Genomic DNA, 22,396 nt, shown 5'->3' with positions numbered 1-22,396 from the left:
GTACGCACTTCCTGTAACCTCCTAGTGTAACATTGTTATAACCATTCTTTTCCTGATTGATTTGATTTACATTTAATAATTAAAAGTCATAATTGTATGAATATAATTGACGATATTTGGATTTTACTTTTCCTTCTAAAATTGTTTTGTAAAGTTTCATTCATAAGTTAATGAAGCCACTAACTATTATTTATTACTGTACACGGTTGACATTTGTTTCCTACCTAAAAACTTTTAGTTTTGTTTTAATCGGTAATGACTGTTAATATCTGTTGTTAATATTTCTTTACCCATCATTGCATAAAGTTTACAAAAATGTTACCTACGTTTCATTTTTTTCTCAGATCAAACACCAATGCTAAACGTTTTTGATACTGTACTAGTTTTATTTTCGATTATTTCTTTCGTTAAAATGCAAGGTTTATTGATGTTTAATTAGGCCGTTGTGAACCACTTAGGTCAGAACCTGAGTAAACGTGTTCAATTAAATCATAATTTGAATCATGTATCCCGTAGTCATCGTTTCTCAAAGCACAAAAAATAAATAGATCTTTCATTTTCATTGATTTGGGTGCTCATCATATATCCTAAAGTTACTGATTTGTTAGTTCTGCAGATGGCAAAATGCCATATAAAGATTACACATATTCAATTATCTGATTACTTACGCTTTTCATCATAGCGCAATGAATAACATAGGCATAATATGGATTATAGCATTTGTCAAAATGAACAAAATATTGAAATATTGAATCTTAGAATAAGAGATGTAACAAAGTGTTGTTACAAATTCGATACCATCCCTTTAAAAAAAAATAACCTAGGTTCGAGCCTTGACGCGAAATACCAAATAACTTGATCCACTATCGACACCAATTGCATAACAACCAACTTGAACCCATGTGATCATGACGTTATCATGTCACGTGAGGTCATACAAAATGATTCGAAAGGAAATGAACATGGTATCTATGATATTGGTTAAAAATTAAAAGCGATCCACTATGTAATGTGCTTCTGAGAAGAACAAATGCTACAAAATTCATGACTTAAAACCTTTAAATTGTGTAAACGTTTATGTTAACTTATCGACAAACCTGAAGTAGCTGTTGCTGTTCAACAGTCGTGATGTTGAATCTGCATAATGGAAAAAAATTTTTTTTAACTTTTCCATCTCAGTCAGGAAAGCAGCTGTTTTGGTTTATCCATTATTCATAAATGCCTAAACCAACTTTCTGTATACTGGACCAGTCTCGAATGCGATTCGAGACTGGTCGAGTGTATAGAGAGGAGAATTGCTTCAGGATCGAAATGTTAGACAAACACTGGCTTGTTGCCGTGGCAATCATGAAGTCATAATTAAAAGAAATGAAGACATGGTGTACATTGCCATGAGTATATGCAAAGAAATGTTTCAAATTGCAAAAGAATACTGTACAGTATATATAGCCTACTTGCAATTAGTTACAGCAGTAGTACTAGTACTGTATATGTTTTCACACACACCGAGTCTCAATACACACTGTACGTACTTCTTAAATCATCCAGCTAAATACTTCGAGTAACATGAATGACTTAGGGATTAATTTTGAGCTTAATTTTGAGCTAGAATCAATGTCAGCAACCTTATCAAGGTGCTTCAACGAAGAACCGAAGCGTAAAGCGTCCAATGTTGACACTAGTAACAGTAGAAACCTTGTCGCTAAGCATAGCAATAACGTAAGCACTAGGCCTACTACTAATTCTAGCAGTAACGACATGACTGACCAGGGACTAGGCCTAGCGATCTTTCAGACTCGCAATAACACTGCGGTTACTACAAGTCCAAACCTGTCGAACAATCACACAATGGGGCTCGGAACCTCTTCAAAAACTGCTCATTCTCAGGCCCAGTAAACGTTTATTTGAACGGTTCATCTACCGAATAGGGATAGACGAGTTCTACTCAAAAGAATGTTAGCAACAGGCAACGTTGCTATAGCCTAACTGTTGTAGCGTTTACGGACTTTTCAGAACACACACAACTCAGCATCTGTTTATTGCGCAATTTGACCTGGTAGGTCAAAAATAAGTTTTAAAATGTTATCTTTAGAAATTTGTTCATTTGTTCTTATTTAATTGTCATTTCCATCCATTTTTGAGTGTTTGAATTGATTAAAGTACCTGAATTTAAGACCAAACGATACTGCTTCATTCGTATTTTTTCACTATTAATGTTCGTCGGAAGAAAATGCTGTTTTACATGAGGTGACTATTACGTCATTCAGGAAAAAGATCAAGGGAGGCATAAGGAGAATTAAATACAGATCAGCAAAAATTAGCGAAAAAATGCCGTTTTCTAACATTTATGAGGGTCATTTATGAATGGGGATAAAAACGAGGGTACCCGGTCTTAAATTTGATTTGAGACCTCTGATGACGTCATCGAGAAGGGCAGCGGACCTCGGCTATCGCCTCGGTCCGCTCAGCCTCCTCGATGACGTCATCATCGGTCTCAAATCAAATTTAAGACCGGTTCCCCTCGTATTTATCCCCTAATTATAAGGATATCGTTGCTGAACCAAAAATGATTGCTTGTAATAAGTCTAACCGTTCACACAATGACATTACTGCCCAAACTGCGTTGCTGTAAACCAGTGATAGCTTAATATCTATATTTGATCCTTTATATTGGTACTTGTATAAAGTGATATAAACACGCTTCTAATTTCTTAAACTTAAAAAAGCATATGAATTAAACTAATGCATTATATTGAATAATACCATCGTTTTGTCCAACCAACGAAACTGAATTAAATTTTATTTTTTTTGATGACATTACGTTTCATGTTTGACTAAAAACACTTGAACAACTTGAATACTGTGTTGAATCGTTGTTATTGAGAACTGCAATAAAAGAAGTCTTACCTTTTGTTCTTTTGTGCATACTTTCCCCTTTTTTCTAAAATTAAGAAATAACATGCAAATTAGTTAGTAAAAACGACAATCGTGAAAGGTGTTTGTAAATTTTGGTAGTGTATTTTACATACCGTATATATAGATCAGAAGGAAAACAGTAAAGACGGTTTCAAGTATAAGCAGAACGAGCGGGACGATCCATCTGGCTGATGATTTATCTGAAGAAAAAAAAAATGTTCGATCGACTCATTGCATTAAGAACCATAAATAGACAACATATGATATACACGTTTACATTAACTGAAAATACAAACAAGTAAAAAGTCAGTTGTTTGGCTGCATGAATCGGTGCATGGCCGGATAAACAGTTGGGCAAATAGACATATTTTGTTTCCTTAGAGGGCTCCACTTGAAGAGTGCAACTTTCACTTGGTTCACACTGTTCGATTCCGAACGTGAAATCTGAAAAACAGTATATGTAAGAACATAACAAATGCAACAGAAATCATGATGGAAGGTTTGTTTGCAATTTTCGAAAATACGAAATACTGAAGGTGTCACCCAACACTTACGTAACAACCAGTTAGAGCCCATAAATAATCGTAAATAGTTTTTAAATATATACACTACCAATCACATTGCTTGGTGAGCATTCTCCTTGCAACCAACAGTCAGTTTAGGGTAAGAATTAGGGATGATTTATTTACAACATTTGATATGATGGTCATTGCGTACATAGAAATATATTTCCAAGCATGTTTTTAAGATTTACTAAAAAGTAACATAAGTGTGGTACACAGTACACACGATTTACACCTGCACTTACCATTCACCTCAATTGTGACCTCAATTGTCACAGCCCCGCGACAGTTGGTATTTTCTGATACAATTCTGCAATGATATCTTCCCCCTTCTGCTAGGGTTACATTGTAAATGACGAGACTACCATTCTCATTCACTGAATATTTCTCCAAATCAGAGCTAGGGATGCCAAGCACTCTTGATGCTACGCTCTGGCTAGTTGCAAAATCTTCTCCTTTACTCCAGAAGTAAGCCGTCTCGTCGCCTTTTGGTACACACGGCACCACTGCTGTTCCACCTTTCTCGATGGAGAATACTGGCCAGTTTGCAAGAGCTGTTTGAACTAGATTAAATGAATGTAAAAGTTTTATTTGGGTTTTGAAAACATGATTCAGATGCTTTATTTCAACTGCTTTTTCTGAACGATGCGACTTTTATTTAGTCATCATTGCTTGCTGGTATGCATACAAAAACAATTAATTATTTAACTCAAACCCAAGTAATATGAAAACGCAATGTGATATTGTTGAAAACACTACTGTGCAAAGAAACTGTGCATTGAAGCGTGGATCATTAGCTATAGAAATATGGTACTAAGCAGAGCCTTTTTGAAGAATTCAGAAGTTGAGGGTCTTGGGCGAGGGAGGGGTTTATGGGTGCAGTTCAAAACAAGGGATATCACCAGCGTGATTATATTACACACTATCACCGACGGATCAACGATTTTATGAAGAAAACTGGGTGATCATTATATTATTGCAGTAAACTCTTCTTTAAGTAGGGAATCTGGAAAAGTTCTTCTTATGAAATCATGCTGTCTGGGGCACTTTCAAACAATAACTTAGTTCTATAGTTAATTAGTATGCAATATATTACTAAAAAAAATAATGTTTTATCTTCTGTTGGAATAGGGGGGGAGGGGAGGCAGACGCAATTTCAAGGATCAGGTCGAAGGTTTTGATTTGAACAGTTTACATTCCGATTAACAAATCGCATATCTTAAAAACTGAGGGAAGATGGTCAAACTTGAAAAATTAGATAAGAAGAAGTTGACATTATCAACTTCCAAGTTTGGCCATCGTAGCATCTTCAAATGTGGCTAAATTTCTTCTCGTTAATACCCTAAACTCTATGGGTGTTATTAAACATGTAAAATTGTATAGCTTTCTACTTCAATGCTCTATCAGTTTGTATCTGTAGAGGAAGAAGGCGGTTCTCGGGTTGATCGTGGGTAGAGCTGGGGGTAGCTCGGGTTGATCGGTGGTAGGGTTTGTGATGGTAGGTGGGGTATTGTTGTCGGGATTCGCATTATTTCATACTTTTAGTTTTGCTTTGTTTACTTTCCCTAATTCCTAATCATTGTTTTTTCTGTGTATGACTATGACTTTTTTTTTAATTTAAAAACTCTTTGACAAGACCCTCTGTTTTTTTTTTTTTTTTGGGGGGGGGGAGGGTTGAGTTTAACTTCCCTCATTGCTGTTCATATTTTTGCACAGTGCTCTATTTGATTTTGTAGTCAAACAAATATACGAAACGAGTTTGTAACTCATTAAAACGAGCCTAAATTGTCATCAAAATATGAAGTTAGCAGTTTTACGAGTGTTGTAACAACCAAGCACAACGTCGCATTGATTTTCTTTTCACATATAGATTAGGCTGGTTTTTTCGTCTGATGTGATGAGTGTAATATCACATTATTGTAATGCGAGAATCTCTGAATTGACGTAAGTCCATTCATATGTACAATTTTTCTTCACACTCCCTTTTCCTATAGAAGCCGATACGTTATTGTATTGTATAGGTCAAGAGTCCTTATTGTATTGTCTAGGGTCTAGAGGTCAATGTGATGTTCATGGGAGCAATATATAAGATTTAACACAAAACATTGGGTAAAAATTATAACAAGAAGAAATGTTGACATTGTTCTGGAAATATATCAGAAGTATCCAGTTTTGTAGAAATTAGTAACTGAACCTTGAGGGAACTTCTTTTTTTTTGGAGGGGGGGTGCAAACATCTCCACTGGGGGGACACTTTTTTTAGTGTGTCAATAAAAATCCTGGTACATTCATCTTAATCTAAACTGAATATACTGCATAGAGTTGTGCATCTACGATTTTGCTGGCTATATTCCTTTTAGAATTTGTTTAAAAACTACTGAAATGAAATTAATGCATTTGTTTGGACTGCATATATCATCCGTTCTTACTGTAATCTTTATAACACATGCTACCGATTTATCATCACGGTCTAGTCTCTAAGGGGGCAAAAAACTTTAAGATTTACGGTAGTTACTGTAATCTCAGTGTGAATCGGTTTAATCATTCGATTAATATTCGTGATATTATCCAATATACGTATAGGCCAAGTTAATCATGATCGAACTAAAAAAATAGATAATGAAATTAATTGAAATAAATGCTTTGCATTTAACCCTATTGAGCGACGTTCAAGACAAATGCACATTCAAAAGATGTTATCTTTGAAGAAATCAACAGCTTACCACACAGACTTGCAAGGCAGCTGACCAAAATGAAAGAAATGCCAAAAAGGTTCATCGTGTTGGCTTGCTGCAACGGAGAAACAGATTATATATTAAATGCCATACTAGTACAACAGTGGTGTAAACACAACCCAAGCCAACAGCTTCGTACGGTTAATCATCATTAGATTAATCCTTGTTTGCGGTCTGCATAGATTGAGTAGCTACTGCCTTGAGAATTGGATGCGTGGATAATCTGAGGCTGAAATCGGGGTAGAGAGAAGGTTAGTTATCGTGAAGAATTTGGGTGATATAATTACTAATGTATTTATGCATCTTTCATGTATGATAATCGCATGTGTTGATGAGCGACTTCGCATCTTCCTTTGCGGGTAAGGTCCAGTTTACCTATAATAAATCGTCTGCATTATTTAACTGTATAATACAGAAAAAATTGAAGCAGGTATGTATACTAACCCCGAACCAATTAAAAATTCTTACTTTAACATTTAACAACAAATGAACTACGCTTTCTTGATGTGAAACAAAATCTTTCGGTGGTAGATTTTAGAAGCAAACACGTGTTTTGTTATAAATGAAGAAAGTGTTATAACCTGTTTTTATTTATAAATTGAAAATAATTGTTTATCAATTAATTACATGTGTTCGTTTAATTACCAAACAACTTTGATACCATATGAAGCCATAGGCTCCCTCCTTTCCCCGCCTGTGAAATATTTTCCATGCAATTGTGATGTGTATGAAACTCCATGCTACCAACTCCTCAGCCTTAATAACCAATCGTAGTACCACTTGGGTTGTACACTCCTCTACCCCCCCTCCTCCATACCTTTGTAGGTAATGACACCGTTATTCCCTTTATCTCTGCCCCCTCCTCCACCCCCATCCCACCCAAATTAATGACCAAACCTAATTAGCCATTTTTCATTTTTTCTGAATGTTTTATTTTATTATTTAAGCCAACATTTTCCTATACTAAGTGACCACCCCCTCCTCTTTCTACCTCAACCAACATCTGTTTCCCATAATGTTTACCCACCTCCCCCCCCCTTCTCCCCAGGCCACCCTCAACCCTCGTTCATGAAGGACACGTTCAACTTAGAATCCCTATCGATTGTTTTATCCATTTCGACTCCACACGGATGATAAAGTTCTTTTTTTTTCATCTTTGTTACTCTAAAAATTTCTAATGAGAACTGAAACCCGTTCCCAAACCCAACCTGTCACGCTCCGTTGGGTAATATAAAGCCCGACCTGCTAACTGTTGGCCTATTTTGTTCGCTCATCAAATGGGTGAAAAGAACTAGCTCGGCTATATATCTAGGTTTGAGTAAACAGCAAAAATCTGGACAACGGAATAAATGTGTGACGAAAGGAATGAAAAGAATCGTTCCACGGTTCAGTCTGTTATTCACGTATGTAACAGGTATGACTACAATATACTGTGATTGCCTGCCATACCATTATTAGGGTGTGCAAATATAGGGTGAAGCTGTGTGTTAGAATAAGTCACCTGTACTTTTCAATTTCTGCTTCATATAGGTTGACAACCACAAAGTTTTTATACACCATATCCATGTTAGGTCTTGGTGGCATTTTATTGTTTACCGTTTGAAGGTGTGAATACCATATCAACAGCTCCTCATAAAAACCACAAACTCCAGTTCCCCCTGCCCCACCCCCACCCCCATATAAAACTCAAGTTCAAAAGGTTTGCATGCTAATAGTAATAACAGGTTAGTTAGTGGCTTATTTTATTGACTATTATTCGACACTTTGATGAGATAACTAACACATTAGATCACTTACCCAAGTTCCCAACCCGTTCCCCTCATCCCCCTCCTCAACTTGAACAATGTGTCACATCGAGAGCTCATTTCCATTGTTTTACAAAACCACTTTCAACCCCATTATTTACACGAATCATCACCTACCACCCCAGATCCTCATTAGTATTTATATAATAGACCTATAGACCTTTTTCAAATACCTTAGCGAAAGTATGATCTGTTATCCTAAGAATATAGATTTTATCAAAATAATGAAACGAAAGCTCGGGTTTAACATTCTGTATTTGGTTACAATGATTCGAGTACAGTAGTTAAACAAATATTTGTTAAACTATAAAGATTGATTTGGTGCCAAAAATATCACTGTCATTGAAATATAAACGGCATTGACTACATCACAATAAACGATATCACACGAGGTGTCGTGATGTATAATCCAGATGCAAGGTACAAAGGTTGCAGCACTAAATAAACAGCCAGCCCGAATCGAAACTAAAACCTAATAGATGGCACAACCTTTGTCACTGGTGTCATGTTCAAATTACGATGACTATATTATCAGGCGCGTATCCAGGGGGCGTTGGGGGCGCGCGCCCCCGGGGTAAAAAAAAAAGAGGAGAGAAAAAAAAGAAAAGAAAAAAAGGGAAAAAGAGGGGGAAAAAGAGGAGGAAGGAGAGGAAGGAAGGGAAAAGAAAAAAAAGAAAGAGAGAAAAAGGAGAAAAGGAGGGAGTAGAAGATAAACGCCAAGACACCGGGAAGAGAAGAGGAACATTCATAATTAAAGCGCTGATCACTATTATATACACATGGTAGCCAGTGACGAATCGAGGATTACAGGGGGGGGGGTGCGTCTCACCCTACCCCTTACACCGACAACTCCATTTTTGACGTTTCCATTTTCATCTCTCACTAATGTAGATATATATATATATATATATATATATATATATACATATATATATATATACATATATATATATATATATACATATATATATATATATATATATATATATATGTATGTATATATACCATCTATGGTCTATCGTAACGCGTGTGTGTGTATGGACGCCTTAAACAATTGTACAATTGTGCTATGAAACCAACTGCGGCTGGTCTCGGACTCGACCGAGTCGTCGGGGAACATGACGCACCCATCACTTCTTGAGATTGTTCCCATCTGCATGAAAACGCGCGCCCACAACCCTACACCCCATCCCTCTAATCGCTTCCCGATGAGTTACGAAACTTAATTAATGGCCTTCGCTCGTAGTACCAAGACCTTGACAAAATCCGGCAACACACCACTTCATCGATAACAAGTGATCGGGTATATCGTCCCCGTTCTGGCGTAGTGACGAATGTTCAAAATGTGAGTTTTGAGAAAACGCGCTCTAAAGATTTTCATATTTTGACTTTAGTATAGCGTAACTAAAAGAGGATCTTTTTTACCGAAAGTTGTCAATATTTTAAATATAACAAATAGAACTTTGAGTTCTCATGTTTGTTGCTGAAATGACTTACATAGTAGTAATTTTAGTGTAAACATTTTCGTCGTTATGTCATGTCATTTTCAGTTAATTTTAGACATTCGCCACACATTCGTCACTGTGCTAGAACTAAATTTTGAAGTTTCGTCCTGTCACAGACTTGTATTCGTCACTTTTGTGTGTAGTAGCCATTGGGTACACCGTGAATGTTCACTGTCACATTGGGAGAGGAAGAGGGGGGGTTAGGTGGAATAACCTTACGATAGAAGAAAATAATCGAAGGGGTGGTACATTGGTCTTATTAATTTTAAAAAGAATGTCCACGGTTTGTTGCAATGTATAAAATAGACAAGGAATTTGTATGGGTTATGGGCGGATGTAAGTGTTTTAGTATGTGTTTCTTGAGTGAAATGTAGGGTGTCGGATAGAGAGATGTTGAGGTATAGGGAGGGCAAGGAGAGCCGGCTGCTGAAAGGGTTATATATTGGTCCTATTTATTTTAAAGAACCCTCACCATTTTCTATAATGTATAAAATAGACAAGGTATATGATGAAATGTGAACACATGCAGTTGCAAAAATAATAGTTCCAGTGCCGTAATCCGTTAAGTCGGAACTCTTATAAAGCACACAGACTACGGAAAATTGTGTGCAATTCTTCATTTTCAAGTTAGTGTGTTACGTGAAATGTCTCTGACGATAGTTTCTAAGTATCCTTCAAACGCTGTGGGAAGCTATTCCACTATACTATCCCTTTAAACGGAATGTGAAATTTTATTAACCTCGCAGGCACATTCATAATAACCAACCCAACAACTGTGCCATTGTTCAAGTGTTTCCAAGTTGTACTATAATATGTTGTTCCTTCTTTTTATTTCTTCCAGTATACATATAAAAAAATTCTTACGCTCACAGGCACATTCATAATATCCAACCCAACCTCGTGTGAATCCTCAGATTTAAGGAAGGAAATAACTGTGCCATTGTTCAAGTGTTTCCAAGATGTACTGTAGTATGTTGTTCCTTCTTTTTATTTCCTTCCAGTATACATATAAAATTATAGAGAGGACTCATATAACACCTCAACAAGAAGAATAACTCATATAAAAGTTTTTGTTTAAGATGATAGGATACCAAACAGTCCAAGAATAACTAATATAAAAAGGGAGAAAATGTCAAGATGATAGGATATCATATAAAATACATCTACTAATACAAAAGTTATTACATAAAACGATATAACAAACAGACTATAACAAACAATCTAAGTGCTCGAATGGAATGTATAAAGCAGCACGGTAAATAAATGAGTTGCTGTAAACTTACGTTCGGTATTTTGTGTGGATTTCTTAGATTTCTGCTCGATTTGTGCAGGAGAGTTTTCAGTACAGTATACAAAGGGTTATTCTGATCACTGTAAATCTTATTAGCCATTCTTGTAAACTCAGGTCTTGCAGCAGCATTTACTTTTTCTAAAAGTATATTGTATTCTAAATTAATATAGATGATGTGTATTTAGGAAACTTCATTCTTCTTTTCTTTGCTTTTTTTTTTGCAATATAAAATGGTACCAGACAGGCACTGTATAGATCACATGTGCCAGGGTAGAATAATAATATTGAAAACATTTTCCTTAGCATTTTGGTTAAAGAAAGACACAACGTAAGCCACACTAGATACTGTATAATATACATTTTTAATACCTTAATGCTTTGCAAGAAAAGGTCAAACTGTCGTCACTGTATACTCCCAGTACTCAGTTTTGGAGGTTCTAGCCACATCAGATCCCTCAATAATAATAATAATAATAATAATAATAATAATAATATTTTTTTTGGGGGGGGGAGTTACGCAATAACGTCTTGCGGTCACATGTTGGAACTATGTCATTTACAGAACACTGAAAATTTCATTGGTCAGTTTCAACACAGCTCTTTTGAATTGTACATGATACAGCAGTATCATCGGCATATTTTGTTATAGAAATGTGTGAGTTTGACCTAATTTCATCAGTATATATAGTAAATAATATAGCATATAATGGACCCCCCCTCCCACCCCAAGGCACACCAACCTTTATTTCCAATGTTTCCGATAACCCTTTATCCAACCTTACTTGTCTGGGCCATCCTTGAAGAAATTGTGTCAGCCAATGAATAAGCCATGTTTCTTTGATAAATCGTAAAAGATCCTTCATTAATTGAAGCATTTTGCAAGACAGTATTAAAGGTTGCTATACAGATTTTCTAGTAATTCGGTCTAACCCCCCCCCCCCCCTCCTCGTCCTTTGTAGCAAAGTAACTACTTAAGTATAAACTATGCTAGTACCTTCCAAAGTTTCATGTAAAAGTATGTGACCTTCAATTATGTAACTAGGTATTACTTAGCTAGAAAAAGGTAGTTTTAAGTTAGGCTAGAGTAATGCTCGTGATGAGCAAAGCCGCCAACAGCTAAGAGAAACCGTACTTCTTTAGGGAGATGTTACATTTGTAACGATTTGACGATTTGTATCTCGGCAAAACGTCAATTTTCAGATTGTTCTCATTTTGACGAGTTGTCGTATCTCAACAAAACGTCAATTTTCAGATTTTTTTTTCATTTTGACGACTTGTTATATTTCGGCTAAACGTTAAAATTCAGATTTTTTTTTCATTTTGACGACTTGTTGTATCTCAGCAAAACGTCAATTTTCAATATTTTGTCATTTTGACGACATGCTGTATCTCGGCAAAACGTCAATTTTCAGATTTTTGTCAGTTTGACGACTTGTTGTATCTCGGCAAAACGTTGAGATTCAAATTTTTGTCATTTTGACGACTTCTTGTATCTCGGCAAAACGTTGAGATTCAAATTTTGGTCATTTTGACGACTTGTTGTATCTCGGCAAATCGTCAATTTTCAAAATGTTGTCATTTTGACGACTTTTTGTATCTCGGCAAAACGTAATTTTTCAGAATTTTGTCATTTTGATGAGTTATTGTATTTTGGCAAAACGTCAATTTTCAGAATTTTGTCATTTTGACGACTTGTTGTATCTCGGCAAAACGTCAATTTTCAAAATTTTGTCATTTTGATGAGTTATTGTATCTCGGCAAAACGTCAATTTTCAATATTTTGTCATTTTGACGACATGCTGTATCTCGGCAAAACGTCCATTTTCAGATTTTTGTCAGTTTGACGACTTGTTGTATCTCGGCAAAACGTTGACATTCAAATTTTTGTCATTTTGACGACTTCTTGTATCTCGGCAAAACGTTGAGATTCAAATTTTGGTCATTTTGACGACTTGTTGTATTTTGGCAAAACGTCAATTTTCAGAATTTTGTCATTTTGACGACTTGTTGCATCTCGGCAAATTTAAAAATTTTGTCGTTTGGACGAGTTGTTAAACTCGGCAAAACGTCTTTTTCCGAATTTTGTCATTTTGACGAGTTTGTTTCTCTTTCATCACCATGTCCCTTCTACGCTTCCGTAGTATATGAATACTGTATTAATCAATTAAATGACGAGGTGAACTAATAAAGATATTACCTTCCCATAATCCTGGGTGTTTTCAAATAGCAGTTAGTTGGTTCTCAAGTCAGTATGACATGGTTGTTATGTTCGGCTTGTTCCAAAGGGTAAAATTCTTCGATATGCAAAAATGCATGGACCTTAGACAAATAGTGTTACTGAGTGGTTGTAATGATGACTAAAGTATTCGTCAGTATGTAAAAACGAGAGTGGGTCTTAGGTGGACATTCGTCAAAAATGAGTCAGAAAAAACGAAAAAATAGACAGTTTTAAAACTTCTAACCCGGCTCAACCGATTCTTCACCCTCGAAATAGGTAAGAACAATATTTAACTCAATTTCGCCAAAAGTGCACGTTCGCCACTACGCGAAAACGGGGACGATATTAGTGACCGCTAGAGGTCGTGCACTGACCTACATGGAGTGTGACCGCTTCCGCCTTTGCAATTTCCCAAGATCAGGCCCGAAAAATCCATGAAATCCAAAGGGCACTGTACTGTATGGATATCTAGCAATATCTAGCGACATCTAGAATGAAAATCCCAAGATCTTCCCTAACTGAAGGCAGATAGAGAATCGAAGCCTTCAGTGTGTAATGAACTTGAAACTGTGCGTCTTTCGAAATGAAAAGAATGTGGGGCAAAGTAGCGTAACTCCTGTGGGCTCGGACCGTGCTGAGCAGGTGGCCCCGACCAAAAGTCGGCCGCGCTATACTGATGCACAGAAAAGGGGTATACCTCTTTGGATAGGGAGGGCCCGTTTTACTGGGAAAGAAAAACTCATGCAAAGACTGAACAAGACAATATACATATTTTCACGTGATACAGAATACGGACACCATGATCATGGGTTCATTGGGTATTAATGTATGTATCGAGCTAGTTGTGTTATTTATTATTATAATCGAAAACGAAGTATATAATTTAAAACCCAATTCCAGCCAATGTTATACTGAGTACAACATCGGGACATATGAGTTTTTGAAAAATTCTAAAACAATAACCCAACACCCAACAGACTTGAAACTGCGTTCATTTGAAAATGGAGTCAGGGCTTTCATAGAAATATAATAATAAAAGGTAAGAATAAAGATGCCTTCGTTGTATCTGGTAGGTAAAAATTAGGCTTACATGGAGACAAAGTTTCAGCCGAAATTAGGCCTATGCTAAGGTTTGATTATACTCCATACAGTAGGGGAGGGGGGCACTTGCCCATTCCCCCCTGGAAAATCAAAAATTAAAAAAAAAGTTAAGCATTTGACATTTCAATGATTTCCCCCAACCAACAGTTCTCTAGTTATGTTCATTGCATACGGACCCATCATGCATTACTGAAATTATTGAAAGTCAAAATCCTAAGACATGAGATCTCAAAACAACCGATGTGTAAAGCAACTTGAACGGGAAGTGTCTTTTCCGACGATCTAGGAGTATTTTTGGCCAAAAAAATCGTCGTACGCTCCGCGCCAACCGAAGGTGGCGCTGCGCTTAGATAGTAGCAAGTAGTGTGTTACACCTTTTTGACCTACTTATAAATAATTTTGCGGACGCCCTTGCTTGGACCTCCTGATTGGGGATCCCCGTTGGGCCAGGAGCCCCCGGGTTCATCGTTACGCCACTGGTGGAGCTTTGCATAATAAACAGATAATAGTTATTTATTCCATTCTCATTTCAGTTATTCGAAGTTTTAAAGCAAACAGCAGATATCACATCGTATTAGTGAGCATGAAAATGGCGTTCCGGGATGAACAGCCTCAAAACTGTAGATGTGTGTAGTGTTCGGTTTCGGAAATATATGATATTTTTCATTTCCTTCAACGAAGTTTTATAGTAGCCGTTATAAGAGGTTTGAATATTTGTACACCAATATATTAACTGTGTCTGAATTTTCGAAAATTCCCTGACCACCATTCTTCATCATACTTCCCTCTACTCGTGCAATTTTGACTGGTCTGTTAGGGGTGAAGAAGGTTTTTCTGTATTGGTTTTCCATAGATGAAATTTTGTGCAACATTATGGGTATGTTTTGAAGTGAATTTATTCACGAGAATTGTGAATTTTCAAATTCTGAACAAATAATTGGCTTAAAACTTTGAAAAGTGGGGCTTACGGGTTATTGTGGGCCGCGACGTAAAATCACCTACAAAAAGCAATGATCCACATGAGTTGTGATGAGGTCAACATGATGTGTGATTGGTGACAATCTTCAAAAGGTTATGAATGGAAAAAAAAATCTTGGTTCTCAGGCAAAAGTGTGCATCTGGTTGTTCATTTCATCCTCGAGAAGTGTCATTTCCGGTGATCTGGGGGGTTATCAAAACCAGAAATTTTCTTGTACGCTTCGCGCCAACCGAAGGTGGCGCTCCGCTTAGATAGTAATTCGCGCCCCCGGGTTAGAAAATCCTGGATACGCCCCTGATTATTACCATGTATTTGGTTCATACGCTATGGCGTGGCCGAGTCAGTTTGTTAGCTAGACTTAGATTAACAGTCCTAATCTCAAATGCGTTCTCTGAGCCATTACTTGCAAACGGTCTAGTTTTTAAGACTACACATGATGAATAATGTACTGAGTATTTTTATTTTAGAAATATCATAGTCTGACTGTCTATATGGTCATCAACAGCTGGCAAATACCTGTTCGTTTGACAAGAAAGTGTCCGTTTGAAACAACCTCCCTTTTCTTTGTTAACATGAAGAGCATATGGCTAACGTAGCACTTGATTAAACTCGCCCAACGAAACAAGTGGCGACAAAACATGTGCAGTTGCTTATAAATGAGACACTAAGCAAGCATTTCAAAATGAAACACAAACTCATGAAACAATTAACATAACATAAACATATATATGTTAATTATTTTCTGGATAATTGTGTTCTCTCAACTAAAGAAGTGAGAATGCATTTCACGATGGCTCGGTGTGGTTAGAATACAGTCATTAGACCATAGTCCCTTAAAATGTATGCATTGTCCATTTCTTCCTAAGAATGGAAACTCACTTCGATATATCTTAGTTCTAAACATATTCGTAGACTCAGAGATCATCTTTTCTGTTAGGCTTAGTCAACCGCCCACAGTTTATGTAATACTAAACGCATTCCAGAATATATTAATTCACTGATCTTTAGTCTAATCTAAATCTGTATTGAAAATCTGCACGTGTACGCAACTAATACATAAATTGACTACACGATAAAAATACACATGGCTTATTTTAAGGCTAACGTTAGACTAATAGAGAACGACAGTGCATATTCTCAAGCATATTGTCATAATTAATATATTGATAATTACCATCCGATATTATATAAGCAAGTATATTGGCTGATTATAAACGGGTGAATCTTCAACCATGGAAATACCAAAAGACTTCAAAGATTGACTTCAAACGGTGAGTCGATGCTTGATTGAAAGGACATTAGCCATGTGACCAGTCTATGCAAATACAATCTGCCAACTCAAAATCGCCAGACCTACAGTGTAACATGTGTGGTACATTTTCATATTTCAGAATGATAACGTATCCAAATTGATCAAGCTTCTTCAGCAGTAACTTCATAACACTGAGACAGTTTATTTTCCAATTGCGAATGTTTAAATTAGCATAGAAAGTTACGTACAAACATGATACCATACTAGTGTACACTGATATGGTTGGACTGTTGCAATAACATTATTAAAATTTTGCTGATGAACAACGTTTACGCTTTGATGATTTTTTTAAGAAGACAGATTTAAATTGGATTTTTCCCAAAAATATTGAAAGTAATCACCGTTTCAAACGTTTACAATACTATCACAACGTTACAATCTTCTTTTGAAACAGCACGGCCCACATTTTCAAACACATTTCACACATTGTTAAAATATTGTTAAGCTCAAAATTTAACTTTTAAAGATGTTAACGCTGTGATTAGTATCATTGATTTGTCATATATACAGTTATCAACCCAGTAAGTTTCCGCCATATAACAGAAGTCCAATATTGGTCATTGTGTATAGGTGCTTCAGAACGAATAATTGAATGATTAAACTAGACAGAGTATATCAATTATGTGATTATTTATTCATTTGATGTAGACAGTTGTAGCACAGGAGAGAATATGATTTATAGGTGGTCATCTTCAACATTCGACTAGAGGTGCTTTTGAACACGATCGACAATCGTGTAAAATCGTTGCGATGGTACATTTCACTTATATTAAAAATGTCAAAATAAATCATGCAAAGAGTTTTTGTACCATTTTAAAATAATTTCAAGCTAATTAAAACTTGAGGTGATGCTATAAAATATTAATTGTTACATCTCATCCTACATTTTGGATATATATATGCACAAATATACATTCAATCAAACAATGCAGTCACTGCAGTAATTTTTCGTGGGTGCACTTTCAGCTAGTTTTTCATTTGGCATTAACATAGAAACCAAAAGAACTCTTCTTAAAAACTTAAATATCTAGCTATTTTATTAAGCATAGAGGAAAAGCCTTGACTTGAATATTAAATATGTTAACCACACTTTTCAGCTCATTTCGGTACGTGTTCAAGTTTGGTCACGTTTTACCTTTATCTCTGTTGATCATGTGACCATTTTGTATTATTTAATAATATTGTAATATTCATGATATTTTAAAACGTTTCAGCTCATCACGGATACATATACCAAAAAAAAAAGGAACCTTACGAATCATTTTATTCGGTATGCTTAAACTGTTAAATATATCTTATAAGAATATACATTTTCAAAACAATGCAAATCTAACTCAGCAATCATGAATTATTTTTTTATGTACACTAAACAGATACATAAATCAAATAAATGTGTAAAATGTTGTCATTTTGCATTATTTAATAATATTGTGATAGTCATTATAGTTTAAAATGTTTTGGCTGGTCACGCATACATATATCAAACAAAGAAGAAGAAGAATTTTAAGGATAATCGTTATACGGTCTGGTTAAACTGTTCAATCTATCTTATAAGTAAATACATTTTCAAAACAATACAAATCTAACCCAGTATCACGAAGCATATGTTTTGTACATTAAACATATACAAAGTACCAAGTAGCTTCTCCTATTTTTTTTTATCAAATAATTGTTTTCATGCTTACAATACCCGCAATGAAAATTTACTTTCCGTTCCCCTTTATTCTCTTGCTAGTAGTCAACATTTTGTCAAATACTCCGCTATTTCTTATTGGAATTGCGTACCAACTGCATTGCATTCAGTTAATAATTTATCCTCATTCAAACGTAATTTAAAGCGTTACCTTCTTTCGTATAAAATTTTATGATTTAGTCTAAAATTCGGGCCACGTCTTTGTTAAAAAAAAAAAAATTCTTCTCCCCCACACTTTTTCTTATTATTATTCATTTACTTGTAACATTTTTTTTGTCATACTTTGTACCTTTGTTATACTTTGTCAGTTTGTATTTTGAGGATAGTGTGAGTAACAGTAACAGAAGGGACATTTAGCCTCTGAAGAAGATCCTGCTAGGATCGAAACGTCAGGCCAACTTATTTTTACACATTATATAATACAGGCTCTCTAGTGGATAAGCAGTTTGCTAACAGTTTGTTTTATTTAGGTGTCATCTAATGTAATTTTAATTGGCGTTTATAATGTTTTATCGATCCTGCTTCTTCTTGTTTTTTTAGAGAAGCCGACTTCCCTAATGTTAATTACGGAAAATCTACACACAGAGCCATCTCGGACTCCAATTGAAACTTGCGTGTGGCAAGGTGCTGATAGGCCTTAAGTAAAACATGTTTGAAATATATATGCTTTTATGCCGGATTACTAATATATATCGCGGTAAATGCAACAGTAAGTGTTGCAACTGGGAGACCTGTCAGACGTCAACAATATAATGTCTTGTAACCGAACTTGCGTAGTATTTTAACTTTTGATAGCTATTTGCTATTTGTTGTTGTATATGCTGTATTGACTGTTTACAGCTTTTAAGGAAAGTTGTAATTCTTTGCCGGGAAATTCCCGTTATCCTCTGAAGTTGCTCACTATGAAGTAAGCAATCGTGTACCTGGCCTTTTTTCAAAGAGTTGAGCTTTTCGGTGTCCGGAAGGCTGGTGACCGCAACTCAAACGCGATGTTCTCTGAAGTAGTATATTCTCGCACGAGTAAGCTTAAGCCAATGCTAAGGCTAGTATTAAAGAGGCTGATGGTAACATGCAGCGTGGCGCTCTTTGACAAAATCTCATACAGGACGTCTACTTACGGTACGTTATTTTATTAACTTATATCAATCAAGTCGGTTTGTTTCTAATACCACGGCGCCTGATCGTAGATATTGTAGCTAGGTGCTTAGAATATTCTTTATAATAAGAATTGTTTAGCAAACTGCGCTATTGCACTGAGGGAGATTACGTCCAGTTATTTAAGATTACCGATCTCAACCGATTGTTAACATTCACGTTGCTAACGTTATTTAGTCACGTTATGAACTGCGTAAAAAAAAAAAAAAAACATGTACGTTCCCAAGGATTAGTGCAAGGATCAGTGAATGGATTCAAGATTGCCCCACCAGTCAGGAAGTGACGTTGTGGACATAATCTACATGCAAATTTCAATTGGAGCATGGCCGTCGCTTATGGTGAATTTTTGGGGCCGAGCTGTCTTGTTACCCTCCATATCATTAGAATGTGTAATAAGAATGGGGAATGTGTGTATGCCCAAGCGCACACACTGCCATTTGTGTTTGCACAGTGTGGAAGTATCGTTTGTGGACCGCTGTGAAGCTGGGCTAGAATGTTTCCTCCGGAATCCCAAACCACGAGACATGCATGGGAATAAACGCAATAGGCATTAGTTATTAGAGCTAGACTGACCACTTGATTGAGTTCAAGTGCGGTTGTATTTCAAGCTTTGTGACCTTTCTGTTGGATTTTATGACATACGGAACAATAAACGTTTATGTCTGACTCAACAGTCGTGCATACGGGCGCTTCTACTTTGTTTAGTTTTTCTTACGGTTAATCATTTATTTATTGCATTGTTAGTTTCATAAAGGGCTCTTGATGTTCCTTTCTTTAGTCGATGTTAAAATTTGGTCTACTTCATGATATTTTTGCAGACGGGTTTGTCCTCAATTTTTTTTACAGATAACATAGACGTCGATTATGAAGTCAAATGTACTGCTAATGCGTCAGATAAATGCAGAAAGTATTGAAATTAAAACGAGGTTACTATTTCATGTGTGGGAGGAGTGAAACGAGTGGGAGGGGTATGAGGGTTGGAAGGATTAGGTGGTTGGAAATGTTCAGAGAGGTGGATACATGACGAATATTTTCCAGTCATGAAGCATATTTTCATCACCGTTGTAAACCAAAAATCTTACACAGAAGGGAAATATTTTAACATAAGTATTATGTAACTGTAGCTTTTACTGTTTATTCAATTTCGCTGAAATGTTCCTTATAAACTTAATAATTGAACACATCTGAAAGAATTACAAATATAGTTTAAACGGTAGATTTCATTTATCATACTCAATAGAATATGTTGACAAGCATCACGGCACCATGGCTTGCTGAAACAAAATATGATGTCTATATTAAACCGTTTATTCTGATGGAATGAATCGATACAAGTTTGCTTTATTTCTATATCAGAAGAGAAATATTCAATAAGATGTTCAACTGAAGATTTGAAGATCATGAAAGTTCATGAATTTTCATGAAAGTCCCCAATTACACCATTCTAGTTTAAGCGCTGCCACGTAATAAAATGTGATAATTATCATCCCATGGAAAATGTCATTGGCTAAATATTGACAAGTAACAGTTTTCTACTTTATCCAACATGTAACTGTTAAAATTAGTTACATGAAAAGCTATAAATTATATACGTTAAGTTTTCGAACATGAAAAGATCACGGGCAGTACCAATAATATACTGGGCGTGGCAGCAGTACTTGTAAGGCCCAAACCTATTCTCACATTAAAATTCTGTGATATATTTACAAATGTAAAGCACAGTAAAATTGCATAACGATAATTCATACTTTAAAATACATATGTAAATATATAAAAAGAAACATGTTCATGTGTCATTTTTAGAAGCAATGCTTATTTTCTGTAGCTCGATTATTCTTTTGATACGTTCAACACTTTGTAACAAAACGTACCACTCTCTTGTGCTAAGTACAAAATGATCTAGCTTGATTTACGATACACTGAATACAGTCGTTTTAGGAACAAAATATCGCCCCATTACCTTAGTCATGAAAAGTGCATCCAATGTTTTGGAATGATTTATGCATTATTTCTAAAACCATCATTGTCGAGGTTTCTTAATTTAATGTTGTAACTGTGTAATTTCATTGCAATAACTAATCCGTGAGAGATTCGGTAGGGTTTCGTACACCATTTTGCGGTCCATATTATTCCATTACAACGTCTGAATGATTCCACCAATTACTCATAATCAGATTACTGTTCAGTAGCGAGTATTCCATATATGTATTGGCAAAAAAGATTTTATTATGTTTGCCATGTCGGAATTATTACAAACCCCAAAGTGTTGATAAATTAAAGCGAGATAGTCTGGTACTACTTGATAGCAAGGACAATGTAGACCAATCTCACTCTGAATAAATGATTGAATATAATTATCTTAGCCATACACATTGTGACGGTTAAAATGACACGTATAGGGTTATTTCCACTGGTCATAGACTAATTAGCATAATATGCAAGGTGTTTGTAGCGTATTCAAGAGTAAATGCCAAAACGTATTGTTAGGGAGCGAGGCGCGCTAAATAAAACAAAAGGTCTCTTACAAAGGAGGAATATTTGAAACACATGCCCCTAATTGCAAGCATTGCTTCCAGGTGGAATGGGCAAATGAAATGAAACACGAGGTTTAGAAACTTCACTTCACTCTGAGCATCTAGGCAGAGTAGACGGCGGTTTTAGGCGTTAGCAAATAGGGCGTCGATCACAGTATAGTATATATGTCGTGTAGACAGGCCTAGGGTATATATTACCGGGAGAGGCTATAATTTTGTCTGGGTAGACGGTATACTTGTGTATTGATATTTATATATGTTATTTGTTTCTGAACATATTCGTATCGTATAATATGAAACATGTTTGAACTTTTCCTGTATTAATCGTAATTGCTTGAAGGCTACATTACGAGATCGCGTTACTGAGGTAAGGTAGCTTGATCTAGTTTTAAGTTTGGTGGTCAAATATGACAACTTTGGTAGAGAGTTACAATGAAACAAATAATAATAAACTTACATATTTCGTTCAGTGTTCCAAGAATTGCGTGATTACATTGCTATAGTTTATAATATCAACGCCATTAATGTTAAATGACACATACGCTAAAGCATGATGTACTCTCTGAAAAATTAACATATCTGTTTAGAAA

At 35.8% G+C, this 22,396-nt stretch overlaps 1 protein-coding gene across 17 annotated transcripts in view; it reads right to left on the bottom strand.

Annotated features, from left to right (window-relative positions):
* Window positions 1–22,396, bottom strand: part of LOC139976733 (uncharacterized) — a 51,530-nt gene that overhangs the window by 14,652 nt on the left and 14,482 nt on the right. For 3 of the 17 annotated variants that reach the window (XM_071985438.1, XM_071985443.1, XM_071985442.1), the window contains exons 1-6: window positions 16,287–16,457; window positions 6,202–6,268; window positions 3,725–4,042; window positions 3,030–3,116; window positions 2,908–2,941; window positions 1,098–1,137 (exon numbers count right to left, since the gene is read on the bottom strand). In XM_071985438.1, coding sequence (XP_071841539.1) covers window positions 1,098–1,137; window positions 2,908–2,941; window positions 3,030–3,116; window positions 3,725–4,042; window positions 6,202–6,268; window positions 16,287–16,289 — 549 coding nt within the window. In that variant the 5' untranslated portion in view covers window positions 16,290–16,457. Of the gene's footprint in view, window positions 1–1,097; window positions 1,138–2,907; window positions 2,942–3,029; window positions 3,117–3,724; window positions 4,043–6,201; window positions 6,269–16,286; window positions 16,611–22,396 lie in introns of those variants that run through there. The other 14 variants (XM_071985447.1, XM_071985452.1, XM_071985440.1 and 11 more) reach the window with 11 other exon arrangements.

The sequence above is a fragment of the Apostichopus japonicus genome, chromosome 12, assembly GCF_037975245.1.
Source record: "Apostichopus japonicus isolate 1M-3 chromosome 12, ASM3797524v1, whole genome shotgun sequence".
Lineage (NCBI taxonomy): Eukaryota > Metazoa > Echinodermata > Holothuroidea > Aspidochirotida > Stichopodidae > Apostichopus > Apostichopus japonicus.
Note: the sequence above shows the minus strand (reverse complement) of the source record. Positions and strands in the feature narration are given on the sequence as shown.